We start from the raw sequence: 16,039 nt of genomic DNA on the forward strand, positions 1-16,039 counted from the left end.
CGCATTCATCAGCTTCAAGTTGCAGTATTTTAGACAAGTCTGATGGGTAGTGACCAATATTAAGGGTTTGCAGCACTGAACTATTACGATTCTATTTTTCAGTTATCTATAATTTTGCTAAGCTTTAGTTGTAAAACCCCAGACCAAACTCTCCAAGCCTGCCTCTGGTTGATTTTTTTTTTTTCTTCCTTTCTTCCATCCCAAGTGATTCTGCTACTTGGAAAAGCGGGAAGAATTAATTGTTGTGCTTGTGCTTAAATTTTGGCAAACTTTTTTTGAACACTGCTGGTACTCTCATTCTTTAGAGAAGGAATATGAAATTTGATGGGATGGCTTTTGGGTGTGACGTGGCTGCTCCTGTCCTTACAAAAATCTACCCAAATGCTATCAAGTTATAAATCTTTGAAAAATTGTAGTTCAGGTTGTCATACCCAGACTTTGTTGCTTTAAAGACTCACATGTTTAACTATCTGTTGACTAAGTTTTTTTTGTACCCTCCACAGAAAATGACTTAAACATACTTCCTTCCTGCATGCCTCTTAAATCTGACTACTTTGTATCCCCCAGCCATGCTGAACTATTGAGCTTGTTCTAGCATAGGAGTGAAGGGACAAAGTCAAACCTTTTTTGTAACAGATATGCCCAGCTGCTTTGAGATGGGGTAGGGCCAGGGACTGGAACTGTGAACAGAGTGTCCATTTCTCCTCTGCTCTCAACAATTTCCAGCTAGCAGCCAAGCAGCGTAGAGGAGAAAGTGGTCTAATTCTCATGCAGAAGGGAACAAAAACAAGACCAGGGCTGAGGTAAAGTAGTAGATTGGAACTGGCAGGACCATGAACTTAGACTTGAGAAGAGTGAGATAGGAGGTTGGCACTTCCTTCCTTTTGAATACTTGATTTAGCAACCTTGATGTTCGTTTAATGCAGTTTTTATGTAGTATGAAGTTTTATTCCAGTGTAGAGGAACAGAAAATATTCAGAAACGGAACACGCTTCCACTCCTTCCTATGAGATAAGTGTGATATACAGGACTGTGTGTAATTTTTTTTTTTTTTTTAGCAATATGCTTATACTTTGGTATAAACGACTCTCAGCTAAAAACTAATTATTTTTTGCAAATAAAATGAGACATTTTGTTAACAGTGGGTGCATGTACATGAGATGCTTATTGTGGAATTGCCTAATTGGCTCTGAAGTAAAACATCAGTGTCTACACAAGTGGTGCTATTAGACTGGAATAAACTAATTAACTCAACCCAACACAAGTACCGTTCTGCAGTGGAGTTATTTACTCTGCCGGAACATGCATGTAAACGGTGACCAGGGCTGGCTGGGACAGAAGGGTGCTGCAGTGTGGTGCAGGGGTAGATGGCAGGCAGCCCTGTAGTACCCTTGTTCACCAGCCAGCCCCTCTGCAGTATATTGAGCTGGGGTGGAGCAGCTCCAGGCTGCCAGGCTGACCCCCCACGTCCTCTGCCAGCTGGGGCTGTGCCACCCCAGCTCAACGGGCTGTGGTCCTGAGCATACATGTAAATGCTGTACCTGGGAGCAATAAATTCAGGCACAAACCGTACCAGAGTTTATTGTGTGAAATTAATTTCACGTGTTGATGCAACCAGTGGATCTGAACTGAAAAACAACTTTTTACTCATTTTAAAGCTAACCTTCGACTATTTTAAAGGTTGAGCTGTTTTGTGGTAAAGCCCCTGTACTAAAAATTGGCGTCTATAAGGAATGTTAGTAAGGCATTGTGATGGATAACTTGAGGCACAAAAAGTTGAATGTGCTTGTCTGTTATATTGTCTACCTTTCAGTATGTGGTTGCCTGTCACATTCTAAGAAAATGTTTTGCACTGTGGTTGGGCTGGTGTGGTTACAGAACTATACTATAAACTGTCTTATGTGACAGAAACCAGTGTAGGTTTGCATCATATAGACTAACTAAATCAGAGTTGTATAACATAAGCTATCATAGTAGAGGGCTTACTTTATCAGATGTTGTGAAGGAAGTGTCTACAGTCTGAGACTTGTTATATCAACTCTGGCAGTGCCTAATGTTATATACAGTTGTTATAAGAAGGTAGAAGAAACTGCTTGGTAAAAAAAAAAAATATTTGACTCATTCTCTGGGAAAATCTATCACTCTGTCTGCTTGGTAGAGGCTTTGGCCATTTATACACATTCTCCGGGAGGTAGGGAGAGAGCTGTAGTTAAAGCCCCCCCGCCACTGCCGCCGTGTTTCAGCATGGTGATGTGGATACACGTGATGTTGGAGTCTGCTGGATTAATCAAGTGTGCACTGTAATTACAGGATGTCAGAGTAGCCTTGATCCACGTGTTTTAACCTAATTTGTGTTTAACCTAATTCAGCTCCCATTGATGATGACAGAAATTTTACTGTAGACTTCATGAAATGGAAACATTAGTGATCCAATAATGAGTGCTTCTGAAATATCGACCTGGAGAATAAACAGACTTGAAATAGACTCAGCATCTCATGGCTTTTTCCATAGCATATTTGAGTTAAAAAAAAAAAAAAAAAAAAAAGCAAACAAACATAAACTACTCTTAGATATTCTGGCTCTTCCCAAACTAACAGTTTACCTTTAGAATTGCAGACTTGGGGGATTGAGGGGGAGGGGGCTAAAGATGCATAAGATTTGTTCTGGAGTAATTTGACTTTAGGGTTAAAGTTAAGTGGCCACACACACCGGTGTAAGTCACTCCAGGGTACTGTTACCTTTCATGAAGTGGAGACTAACTATATACCAGTGTAAGTTACACTGGTCTGTGGTCATGTGTTGGCCCTCATAGTCCTTTTCAATCTGGAAAAAAACCTGTTACTCAATGCAGACCAGGTTCACTGCCTGCCGCCTCGAATCCAAGCTCTGTAGTAACACCTACTTCAGGCAGCTATCTTAGACTTGGCCATATATCCATTCATTAGGATAGAGAAAAATCCCAGGTAAATTGCTCACTGGAAATATGTTGTGTCTGAGGAAAGAGATTGTCTTGTAATTGAATCTTCCCAATCTTCTGCTTTATCATTTAGCTTATTCTCTGGGTGCGTGTCGGGTTGGTTTTTTTGGCCATATTTAACATGTGCCTCACCTTTCTCTTTCCTACTTTCTTGTCTTAAATTTTCTCAGGAACTAGATGGCTTGATAGAGATCAACAAAATGACGCATAAATTACTGAGTAGATACATGACCTTGGACAGCTTTGATGCCATGTTCAGAGAAGCCAATCACAATGTGTCGGCTCCCTATGGAAGAATCACTCTTCATGTCTTCTGGGAACTCAACTATGATTTCCTTCCAAACTACTGCTACAATGGGTCCACTAACAGGTTAGCATTGTGGCCTTTGAATGAATTATTTTGGGGAGTCCAGTTGTATCAGCAGGATGAAGCATACAGTAGGGTTTTGTACTCCAGTGTTAAACATGGGCTGATACCTGTCTGTTTTTGGCAGTGTCTTAAAAAAAACAAAAAGAAACAACCTTTTTTTTTAAATTTATACTCAAATACAATTCTAATCCTACATTTGCATTACTGTTGCAATTAGTTTGTACAAAATGTGAATGGTTAGGATTGTTCACAGCAAGAGAGAAGATTGAATGCAAGTGATGTCTGTGACAATTCATCTCTCACTGTCCTAACATCTTTCAGAGTAAATGCTGGAGGAAAAGGCCTCTATTCTCTTCATATACATTTTCTGCTACCTTATTTGTGTAAAAGGAAATACACCGATTCAAATACCTTAGCTTTCTTATGTTGGGATTCACGTGCATTTCTGTTACGCTTTTCTTCTCTGTCACAGTAGAACCTAACTTCAACATCTTAATTCTGTCCTTTTTTTTTTTTTTTGGCTTTTAAGGTGTTATCTAAAATGTTCTCTAGAGCAGGGGCTCTCAGCTTTTATGGCCCTGTGGGCTGGGTGAATGGTGGTGTGCCAGTCCAAGCCAGATCTGGCCTAGCTGCACTGGGTCTGACTACATGCTGGCCCAACCCTGCACACTGGATCTGGAAATTTGGCAGCAGGGGAGTTGCCAATGCTCCTCCTGCTGCCTGATTTTCAGACCTATAGTGACATGGCCTGGGAGGCTGAAGGTTGAATACCACTGCTGTAGTTTAGAATAAGAATTATCTAAAAATAGTTCAAGTGACATGTCAACAATAAATTTTTTGTAAACAAAATTCTGTAGTAAAACCTCTTCAGGAGTAAGCAAAATGATTTTCCTTTGGTTCTGCATTGAGGAACAGGATGGATTACTGGGTTGACACAAAATTCAGTGCTTGTGCAGCAAAATGATGTGCAGCAAAATATACTTTTCTTTATATTTGGCTACGTTGGCATATGTTTTTCCTATCAGTTGTATGTTTTTGCCTCTAGCCAGGAGGGAAAGTACTATTTTCTAGTTGACTGCAGTACAGTGCATTCAAGTATAAAGGCACTCTTTCTGTTGTTGTTACTATTTTTTGCTACAGAACTGGTTGTTATAGCATTGCAGAATTCCCAGCAATCAAAACGGCATCCTTTAGAGAAACTATAATTCATATGGAGCCTAGCAGTAGATTTGCACACTTGTTTCTGTTGAACGTAGCTTCTGTTGCTCATTCACTTGTGCTTAGGGTAATGCATACTATAACTTTCTTGTATCGTGGGAGACTTGTTCTATAGGTCCTCGTTGCTGCTGCTCATACTTTAATAAGCAGAATGGCGGAGTGCAGGGTGGAAGGGCAAGATGTGAACTACAGGATACTTGAGTCCTGTTGAGGACACTTCACACTCAGTTTTGTTTTGTTTGTTTGTTTGAATTGAACGTATTGCATTTATTTATCAATTTGTGGTTGTGGCAGTGTTATACCCCCGTGAGTGAAATACAATGAGAAACCTGCTGACCGTGAAATGATGGTAAGATGGTATTGAATTACTAGTTGTAGGAAGGAATGCAACCATACCTGTGTCCTTATAGAGCTGCCTCTGTAGTCTTTTTTTTTTTTTTTGAAAATGTGTATCAAAACAAGTGTTTTTTGTTGCTCGAGTCTTTCTTTTTTACACCGTTCTTATACAGTTATGTTATGACTCAGCTCCAGATTCGTTCAGTGTGACAAGCAAGGTATGTCAGGAATAACGTGAATATAATTCTTAAAGAAAAGCACAGTCCAACTTCAGACTTTCCTCTCTTTCAAAAATATAAATTTTACGAAACTCAATATCTATAAAAAGTAGTTAATCTGTGTCCAGCATGGTGTCAAAGAGACTTCACATCCGTACTGAAAAGTTTAGGAAGTGGACATGGGATCAGTGAGAGAAACTATTTGGAATCTGTGGCCCCACTACATATTTATATAAAAGGCATATAGAAATTTGCTTAAAAGTAAGCTCCAAGCTAGGAGGAAAATTCAGTTGAGAGAGAATTAAATGCAGGCAGATTTTAAACAGCATCTGCAATACTCATCCAGCTCAACTGATTTCATTATTGATTTCTACCAAAAAATAACATAACGCACACTGGAGCCAAGAAAAATGCCTATAGAATTTTTTTTCCATCATATCCATTACCTTTATCACCCAGACTTGTTACCTCATAAGAATGGCATTGCTAGTTTGATAAGATCTTATTGACCATTAGTCCTTGTTGATTATCTTTAATTGTCCTATTTTTTTAAATCCCACATTTGCCATTTTATTATTTTGCCTGAGAACTATGTCAGTGAACAGTGCTGTTACCCAAGGCATCTGATTTGCCCTTTTTAAATATTGGCACAATGTTAGCTTTTTTCCATTCCTCTGAATCTTTCCACTGTACTAAGACTCGCTGAAAATCATTATTAATGATCTAGCGAGTTCCACAACCAGCACGTTAAAATTTTTGTACACGAGTTGTCCAAACTAGCTGATTTTATGATGTCTAATTTAGTAGCTGCTGTTTAACATCATCATCTTTCATTACTGTGGGAACAGAAAGTATTTTATAATCATATAATCTGAAAACATTGTTTTCCTCCAAATACAGAACATAAATAGTTACTTAACTATTCTACTACTTTGGCACTATTATTAACAATTCTTCCATGATCATCTGGGAATGAACCTATGGCATTTTTTGGTTTTCTTTTGGTGTTGAACTACTTAAAAAAAATAAAGTTCTTCTTATTGCTTTTAAGTCTGCTGGAAGTAGATTTCCTCTTGTCTCTTTGCTTACCTTATCAGTTTCCTATATTTCTAATTTATATTAATTACTATCAACTTCCCCCTTTTTCATGTATTTATTTTGTTTTATAGCTGCTTTTTCTCTTCTACTTTCTTGTCAGTGTGGCTTTCTGGACATCTAATAAAATGTTTTTAACCTGTTCATGCTTATCATTCACATTTTTGTTTAAATTCTTCTTCCCAGCTGATTCAGCTTATAATTATTTCAACTTTGTAAAATTCGCCCTTTTAAAGTGGCAAGAACATATATCACAGTTGTGGATTTTATTTGATTTGCATATAACAAATCTAATCAAGTCATGAACTCGCCCTCAGAATAACCAGTTCAGACCCAGACATAATAGGGCTTACAGAAATGTGGTGTGATTCATCCCATGACTGGGCAGTTAGCATTAGGGGCTATAGGCTTTACAGGTGGGATAGAGAAGGAAGGAAAGGTGGGGGTGTGGCGCTCTGTCTAGGAATCAGAATGGGGTCAGAGGAGTGGCAAGCTGAAGTGCTCTGGTCAAGATACAAGGGGCCGTGGGGAGAGGGATCTAACGGTGGGGGTCTACTACAGACCCACCAACCAAGGGGAGGAGCTAGACTGGGAATTTTCGGGCCAGCTTGCAGAGGCGCTTAAGGCGAAGGATGTAGTTGTCATGAGTGGTTTAAATTACTCGGACATCTGCTGGCAGGAACAGTCAGCCAGGTTGGACCGTTCCAGGAGGTTCCTGGCCGAGATAAAGGACCTCCCCTTAATTCAGGAGGTGCACAGTCCCACCAGAGGAAATGCCCTGTTGGACCTGGTTTCATTAGGGGCAGCTCATGTCAGACCAACCTGATTGCCTTTTATGATCAGGTCACAAAAGCACTGGATGCAGGTGTCACTGTGGATGTAGTCTTTGTGGACTTCAGCAAGGCCTTCGACACTGTCTTCCACCCCATCCTCATTAAAAAACTAGGCGACTGTGGCATTGATGCCTACACAGTCAGATGGATTGCAGATTGTCTGAAGGGTCGTACTCAGAGGGTGGTGGTGGATGGGTCATATTTGACCTGGAAGGGTGTGGGCAGTGGAGTCTCCCAAGGCTCGGTCCTTGGGCCCGTGCTGTTCCATTTCTTTATCAGCGATTTGGATGACGGGGTGAAAAGCACCCTGTTTAAATTTGCTGATGATACCAAAATTTGGGGTGAGGTGAGCATGCTAGTAGGGAGGGAAGGACTGCAGCAAGACTTGGATAGGTTACAGGGGTGGGCTAACAAAAACAGGATGTGTTTCAGTAGTGACAAGTGCAGGGTGCTGCACTTGGGCAGTAGTAACCAGCAGCACACTTATAAGATGGGAAACTCCCTTCTTGAGAGCACGGAGGCAGAAAGGGATTTTGTAGTCATTATTGACTCCAAGATGAACATGTGCCAACAATGCGAGGTCACGGTTGGCCGGGCTAACTGGATCTTGTCATGCATCCACAGGTGTATCTCAGGTAGGGCCAAGGAGGTGATCCTCCCCCTCTACGCAACACTGGTCAGGCCACAGCTGGAGTACTGTGTCCAGTTCAGTGCGCCCCACTTCAAGAGGGATGTGGACAACACTGAGAGGGTCCAGAGGAGGGCCACCCAAATGATCTGGGGACTGCAGGGCAGACCCTACAATGAGAGACTGCGGGACCTGAACCTGTTCAGCCTTCACAAGAGAAGGCTGCGGAGGGACCTGGTGACTGTCTATAAACTCACTAGGGGGACAAGAAGGGTTTGAGAGAGACCTTGTTTCCCCTAGCGCCCCCTGGCATAACAAGGAATAATAGACACAAGTTGTTGGAGAGTAGGTTTAGATTAGACATCTGTAAGAACTACTTCACGGTCAGGGCGGCTAGGAGCTGGAACCAACTTCCAAGGGAAGTGGTGCTGGCTCCTACCCTGGGGGTTTTTAAGAAGAGGCTGGATGCCTACCTGGCTGGAGTCATTTGAGCCCAGTATTTCTCCTGCCCAGGCAGGGGTGCGGACTTGAAGATCTACAAGGTCCCTTCCAACCCTACTTCTGTGATTCTATGAATCTGATCACAGAGCTCTGTTTGTTTGAATTTTGTGTGTAGGCTAGCGGGGCACCAAGGGTTTTGAGGAGGTTAAGGGATACTGTTGTTCCTGCAATTCACGTTCCTTTCTTTTTACAGACAGTGATGACTATTAAGGTATAAAGTATAAATTCACTACTTTCCTATGTAAAATGAAAGGTAACATCAATTGAAATTGCACAAATTAAGACAAATAAACCCCTGTGATTAGAAAGCTGTCAGTTTACATTTGGCAGGTTTGTGTGTAGAGTCAATTTTGCACTTACCCTTCCATAGATCATATCTTGTGTGAAGGATACAAACAAACAAGAGAAGGAAGAGAGTATTTTTAAAGGAAGGGGGAAGGAAAGAAAGAAAAAATTAAAACATAGGTACAAAATGAGAGAAAATTCTTAGGGGATTCCCTAGGCAAGGTGCAGTACTTTTTTAACTTCTTTAAATTTTAACTGAAGTCTGCTTAATCTTCCTTTATTGTTTATGCAGAATGTTTATTAGTAAAGCTATTTTATGCATGGTATCTTTTTCTGGAGTTCTTTCTCCCTAGACCACTTGAACTCAGTAATACATTTAAATATAAAAGGCTTCAGGCATTTGCAAAGCTTTTAGTGTCAGGCCAGAAATTAAGTTTGTCTCACAAAAATATTGTTGCACTCTCCATATTGAATTATTTGCTTCTCTGCAATTATTTTTACGTTTGATAATATATTGAGATAATGCCTGTTATTAAAAGATTTAGTAATTTGACTAATTGCAACTGCTGGCTTTCAAAAGTGGTCACGTGACTTTGTTGCACTTCTATGCATTCAGGCCCCAAAACCGAGGCAGCTTAGGTTATTTGTGGAAATGGTAGGCTGTGGAGTGAATGGCAGCAACTCAAATCCAGTAATCCTGTTCAGGTCTGTGATGAAGTTCAACAGGGGATTTTTAATCTACACATACAGGAGGGCAAGAGAGACAACACTGAATATGACCAATTCTTCCTTTTAGATCAGGGGCAGGCAAAGTCCAGCCCATGGGCCGGATTGGGCCCCTGGCAGACTCCATTTCCCAGCATTGTTGTGTTCAGTTTCCATCAAGACCTCAGCAGTGGTGGGGCTGTGATGGTGCAGGACCAGGTTTTCCACGGAGACTGGTCCCAGCAGTGCTGGCAGGGTAAGCAGCGGGGTGGGGAACTGCTCCAGGGCCAGGGCTGGGATCTTGCAGTGGTGACAGTGTGGTTGGGAGCTGGGGCAGAACTGCGATGCACTCCCTGCCCAGCCACCCGCCCTGCCAGTGCTGCCGGGGTTGGTCCCCGTGGAAACCCTGGACCTGGGCTGTCATGGCCTCTGGGGTCTCTGTGGAAACCGGCCGCAACGACATGGGCAAGGGCTGCTGGGAAGTGGAGTCTGGCCACTGGCCAGATTTGCCATTTTGCTCAGCCCTGCTCTAGATAGATTTAACATTGTTCTCAGTCCTCCTGTGTGTTATATGTTGATCAGAAAAGGAGAAAAGAGCGTGTGAATTGTATCGGGCAAATTTGGTTTCAATGGCAGTCTTTTTTTTTTTAATAGCCCCTTGACCGCATTATGTGAAGTTCATGAGAGTACAGAGTCAACTTTTAGTTCTCTCTTTCCCAAAACACCTCACCACTGTATCCAAATCTACAGAAAATATGAATTGAATTAATCAGACATGATTTCTTATGATAATAGACTACTGCAGTATGTTATGCAAAGACAAGAGCCTCTTTTAATCAGTGAAAACTGTATTATAGCAGCTTTTCATATCTCTCAATGCACAGCTCGCTTGTGGCTCTTTTATAGTTCCTAAAAGCATGGAAGATTTTTGGACAGGTTTTGTATGGAAATATTTAAGAAAGGATACTCACCTTTTCTCCTCTTTATATTGATTACACTGTTTAAAGAGGAGTTTTAATAAAGGGAACCAACCGTGTTTTCCCCATCCTAGATTTACCAAGCAGATTCAGTCCTTGCCCCTGTTCAGCTATTCCTCGTACCTCTTACAAATGCCACTAGAGCATAACTAGAAAGTAGTACCAGCAGTGGCAGGCCTGGGAGTGCTGGCATCAGTGCCAAGTTCTAACCTAGTGTGCACAAAAGTGAGTAGGGAATAACTGCAGAAAAATATTTTTGTCAAAATTTTCAGCAGGTAACAAAATATTTCCTGTGCTTTTGTTGTTCTTGGACCTGACAAAAAGCTCCTTCCACAACACTGCCACATTGCTTTTCTTCCAAATCTTCCCTTTAAAAATTTCCTGTGCTATGATGCCAACAAAAAAAAAAAGGGCTGTTGTTAACTGTGGCAAGGCAGTCGGTACACTGTGATCATTGCTTTTTACGTTTTGTAATCAACTCCTTTCCCTGTGCTTCCCCATCTGTTCATATCCACCTGTTTGTATCTTGTCTTAACTTGGACAATACCAATATTTTTTTTATCTGTCATGTACAAGGGGGCCCTGCTGGGTGCTACCTTGATAAAAGTAATGAATACTTCCTCCTTCATGTCCGGCTGGCATTTCTGCTACTGGGTAAGTCATTTGTAAGCAACTTTAGCAGACTAAAGTTTTAGAATGAACGTTCTGTAGTGTATCCTGCATGGAAGGGTTCAAGTAACTATTACAGATACTGCAGCAAATCCTAGAACTACTTAATAGTGGTAACTCTTCCCAGAGGAAAGATTATTCTGGTTCTTGGCATGGAAGAGGCTGGCCCTGTTAAAGAACATTGTTACACCAGCTCCCCAAGTTGTTTGCTAGCAAGTTACACCTACTGCTTTGCAGTGGCACTTCTTTTCAATGTCACCATTTGCTGCGTAGCAGACTTACCTGTGTAGTCCCAAGTACCTAGACCAGAATGAAGGATTATGCTAAGAAAACTGATCTCTAGCATTTCACGTAATAACATAGTTATTCTCCATGCACCACTGTCTTGCAGGTTGGTTTCATTCTAGCTTAGAAGCGGCACCATACCTAGACTCCTGGCGGCCCCGGGTGAATTTTTAGTATCGGCCCCCCCTTTGCCATAGTAGTGATAATAATACAGGCAGTCCTTGGACTTTTGACACAATTGGTTCCTGAAAACCACGTCTTAAGTCGAAACGTAACTTGGAACCAATTTTCTCATAAGAAACAAGGTTATGAATGGGGGAATTGGTTCCTGAACCAAAGCCTGATACTCTATTTTCACCAAAAATACCCCAGAATTTTGTACCTGATCAATTATAGATGAGTAATATAGCTACATTAATGTATTTATATTGTAATTAGCAATCATTGATTTGGAAGGACTTCTTCGAGGTGACTTTGCTGGACTTATTGAAGGGCTTTTGGTTGGACTTTTTGAAGGGTTCTTGGCTGGAGTCTTCTCAGGAGTCTTGGCTGCAGGTTTTTCTGGAGTCTTGTCTGCTTTCTTAAAAAAAATGTCCAAGGAAATTTGGACAGATGTTTTCCAGGGAGATGAGCAATGCAGTGAACTTATTTGCTGGCATGGCATCACATCGGATCAAGCATTGTAAAGTTGAAACTGACATCATAAAGTTGAAACTGGGTGTCAATGTATAAATGTTGTAAGTGCAAAACATTGTAATTTGCAACATTGTAAGTCGAGGGCTGCCTGTAATCATTTTCACCATTTTTGAGCCCCCTTTCTGTCCAGGCCCCAGGCAGCTGCCTGGTTAGCCCATGTCTGTGTCTGGCCCTGCTTATAAGTTTTGAGTAGTACAGATCTATTTTTGAACCACAACACTTTGGACACGACTGCTGTAGTGATGATCAAAAGTAGAATAGGGTTAATTAGGAAATGGCTATAGTTCACATCAGCTGGCTTCAAACTCCCAAACATTTGGTAACCCTGACATTACTCTAAATATTGTTGCAAGCTTTGGACTGACATTGTGCAGAGAAGTTTTATGAGCTGCTTTGTTTTTTTCATCTCCATGATGTTTCCTAGGAGACAAGGTTTTGTCGATACCTAGAAGACAAAAGAGAGCATGGCTTCATAATTGTTAGATCTTCCATGTGCTTTTAAAACATGATGTGATAAGCAGTGTCATACTTTTCTTCATCCTAAAGATGGCATATGTTTCAGTGTCTGTGTGACTGTGATCAAAATACTAGATCTAAATGTAAACTACAGAGAAATTAGGAGGTCAGCCCTGTTAGAGCTGTGACAGCAGGCTCTCTAAGGCTTACCACCTTTTACAAGCCTGATCTGAGTAGCTCTGTGTTCAATTATACTCTCATGATAGCAGATTTCCAGTCTTACCACAGGCTTAATTCTGCATAAGCTACATGTTAGGGCCTCCAGGATAATTCTTTTACTACATTCTGATTTTTTTTCCTGTCCTCCTTTCATATGGCTTATATTAAAAAGAAAAGAAAGAAAATACAAAGAATGAAGAATTACACATTCTGAAAGGCTCTTGGTTTGCTTTCCCAGAAGATGCCAGTTCATCTCTCAAACATTTTTTCTTCTGAATGTCCTTAGAATGCCTGTCTGAAAACCCCAAGATGCCTTTGCCAAAGGCAGTTTGGTGTCTGCTTTTGGTTAGTTGATCAAAATTCTAATTCTTTTTCTGATATTGGATAAATACTTTCACATTCTCTTTACAAGACAGATAGAAACAATGCTGTCGCATGAAAGATGTAGCATGCAAAAAGTGATACCTCCTCGCTGTCTATGTCAGTACCTTTCTACAGCTGTTTTGCTGCCAACATCCCTGGCATCAGCATTCCTCAGCTGGGTGGAAGGTGGGACTCTAGAAGATTGAATGTGTGCCTGTAGTTCCAAGGGCGCTACCTAGCATTTTGCAATGTATGGTTTTGGAAACTATTATTGGACCTGTATTTAATACATGTGTGCTGATACTCTTATCTTTCCTGTTGCAGACATACTCACTCAGTCATCTAGATCAGTAGTGTAAATGAGGGATGATTAGACTGACATCCTTGATTTTTCTGGAGTTCAACAGTTGCTTTGATTTTTTCCATCTCCCCTGCAATTTTTAAAAATAAAAATCAAATCTTTTCAATACCAGCCAAGGTGTTAGTCAAAAGTAGATAATCTGTCTGCCTTGCTTCTTGCCCAATGTGCAGTGACAAGTTCCACGTAATAGAAAAGCTTATAACTGAATGTTATGTTTGGTAAAATTATGAGGTGAGTTACTGTGACAAATTTCAATTAGGGGCATCTGACAATGATTAAACAATCAGGTGCATTACTTTTGCCTTTTGTTTATTGCTCCCTACTCCATACAGCTTTGCATTTAACTTCAGATGGGTACTACTGTATTTACTTGATTAGACAACAAGGTTTCCCCCCACACTTTTAACATGGGGGGGAACCCCTCGCCTTACAATTGAGCATAAGGTAGTTGGGGGGGGAGAGGGGGCTGGTGCACTGGCTCTGGCCTCAACCCAGAGTTGGGGCTGGAGCTACAGCTGGAGGCACAGCTGTCACCTACCCTCCCTCCCCCTGCCTCTGCACACCCTGCCACTCCTCTCCTGCAGCCCCCAGTTTCTTCCCCCCCACTTCACTTCTGTCTCTCTCCCCTTCTGTTACACTCCTTACTTTTGCTCCATGCTGGCAAGCTTGGTCCCTGTTGCAGCCCGTAGTAGCGGCGCAGAACTGGCACTGCTGTTCCAGCCTGGCCATATAGCAGCAGCTCTGGTTTCCCAGTACTGCTGCTCTGGGACTGGGCATTCACTAGCAAATGCTTTCTATGGGGTGACCAAATAGAAATTCTTCCCTGAAAACCTGAGAGTAATGTACAGTACAGCACAGGACCCTGACCTCAACTTCTCAGAAAAGCTACTTGGTTGCTGTTGTGGTGACAGAATTGGAGATAGTGAGATGAACATAGGAAAACTTTTGGACTGTATCGAGTGGTTAGTCTGAACAGAGAGATGTATTTTGGATCACTAACAGCATAACCCAGAAGGCTGTTCAGGAGCAGTATTTCTTTTGAGACTGACTTATCAGGCAAGCACCTTTCTATCTTTGGGTGCAGGCAGAGTGGGAGTCTGAGTGGCTCCCTTTTCTCCGGTCACTTAAAGACGTTTCAGTTAATGACAATGACTTGCTTTTGCTACACTTGCGATTAATTAATAATAGGGATGGGCCTGAATAAAGATGCGAAGAGATGCAGTGTTGGACTTTAGAATCAGAGAATCATAGAAGAGTGGGATTAGAAGGGACCTTGCCCGGTCCAAGCCCTGATCAAAGCACTATCTTGTCTCTGTGGAAACCATCCTCTACAACTGTCTAAGTGTCTATCTAACCTGGTATTAAAAACTTTCAAGGAGGTTTGATAAGCCTCTCTGGGTAGCTTGTTCCAATGCTTAACCACTCTTGTTGTGAGAAATGTCTTCCCTTTGTACAACCTAAATTTCCCTTGTTGCAATTTGAAGACCCTTGCTCCTTGTCCTGTCCCCTGCGGCCGCAGGGAATAGTCCATGTAACCACCCTTCAGATATTTCATGAATCATGCTTGTTTTTGAAACTGTAAATTAACATTCTTCAGAAAAGTGGCAAAGCCCAGGTAAATACGTCAGTCTGTTGGTGCACTGCAAATTGCTTTCATCTGAGATGCTAGGGTGTAGTGTAGGTGTTCTTCTTGTCCCTCTTTTCACTGGTTTGATTTTTCCCTGGGCATAAAAATTGGTGTTAGTTTATAGAAAATGGGACCCGAGACAGAGAATAATCTCTTCCTAAATCCAGGATTACTTTGATTCTGTCAAATGTTTACATTTTTGGTAAACCTGTTAATGAAAAATCTCTTAAGAACAAATTCAAATAATCTCAGGAGAAAGCTTCTAACTAAGTGCATTCAAGCTATACTATGCGGGGGGGAGGGAACTAATAAATCTGGGAAATCAAATGAAAGGGGATTTTTTTAAATGATTTTTTTAATATATCGGATCATAGATTTACTCTATCAAATGCATTATAACCAAATGACCCTTTCCTCAGAAACAGTTAAATGCAGACAGTTACTAGATTTTTACAAATGCAAATAGTTTGAAAAGACCCTCTTAAAAGCCATGTTAACAATTGAAAATCTTGTGCTTTTTTGTGTAGTTTTTATTAAAATACAGAAATATATAATTTTATAGAATCCACAAAGAGGGTTCATGTTATGTCAAATAAAACTCTAAGAAGAGAGGAAATGTTTTCAAGCCATGGTTTATTTTCTATGTTTGGGAGTTTTCATGCTTATTCGTATTATGTAAAAGAGTCTTCAGTCCCTGTTTATTCCTGGCTCTCTCTAATCCTTGTGCTCTCCCCATCTCCAGATCTTTGAGAGATTTATCATTGCTTTGAAAATCAAAGCTATTTTTAATGTTAGCTGGAAAATAGGTATCCTAAGATTATCACAGTGTGCCTATGATATGGCTAGAAAAAATAGGGGTTAAATAATTAATTCTTGGTAAGTTGTGTTTCAGATGTGTTTTATTTCGATTTTAAACTAGGAAACTTGTATTAGTTTAATTTCTTTCTCATATACTTATTTATTCTAGGTGGTTAAAATCCCGCAAAAGTAATTATGGGATAGACTGTCCCCCTGTTCATTTTCCAAATAGCTAACCTGCAGCTGTTAGTGTGATCAATATTTCTGTCCCTGCATGTTTTAAAAGCCACATTTGAAATGCCCTTTGCCAACTTTAAGAATTTAATCCCTCTCTTGCAAATGAGCACATTTTATTACTTTACTTATAGTAATAGTTGCACAGACTTACGTAACTGTAGGATTGTTATCCTGGTGTAGTAGA

The 16,039-nt window shown here is 40.9% G+C and overlaps 1 protein-coding gene across 1 annotated transcript in view; it reads left to right on the forward strand.

Annotated features, from left to right (window-relative positions):
• The window catches only part of CYFIP1 (cytoplasmic FMR1 interacting protein 1), a 140,061-nt gene that overhangs the window by 70,757 nt on the left and 53,265 nt on the right, over positions 1 to 16,039 (forward strand). The window contains exon 22 of the mRNA XM_090064813.1: positions 3,149 to 3,348. Within this exon, the coding sequence (XP_089920939.1) occupies positions 3,149 to 3,348 (200 nt within the window). The remainder of the gene's footprint in view (positions 1 to 3,148; positions 3,349 to 16,039) is intronic.

The sequence above is a fragment of the Crocodylus siamensis genome, chromosome 1, assembly GCF_052110815.1.
Source record: "Crocodylus siamensis isolate JL-2025a chromosome 1, ASM5211081v1, whole genome shotgun sequence".
Classification (NCBI taxonomy): Eukaryota; Metazoa; Chordata; order Crocodylia; family Crocodylidae; genus Crocodylus; species Crocodylus siamensis.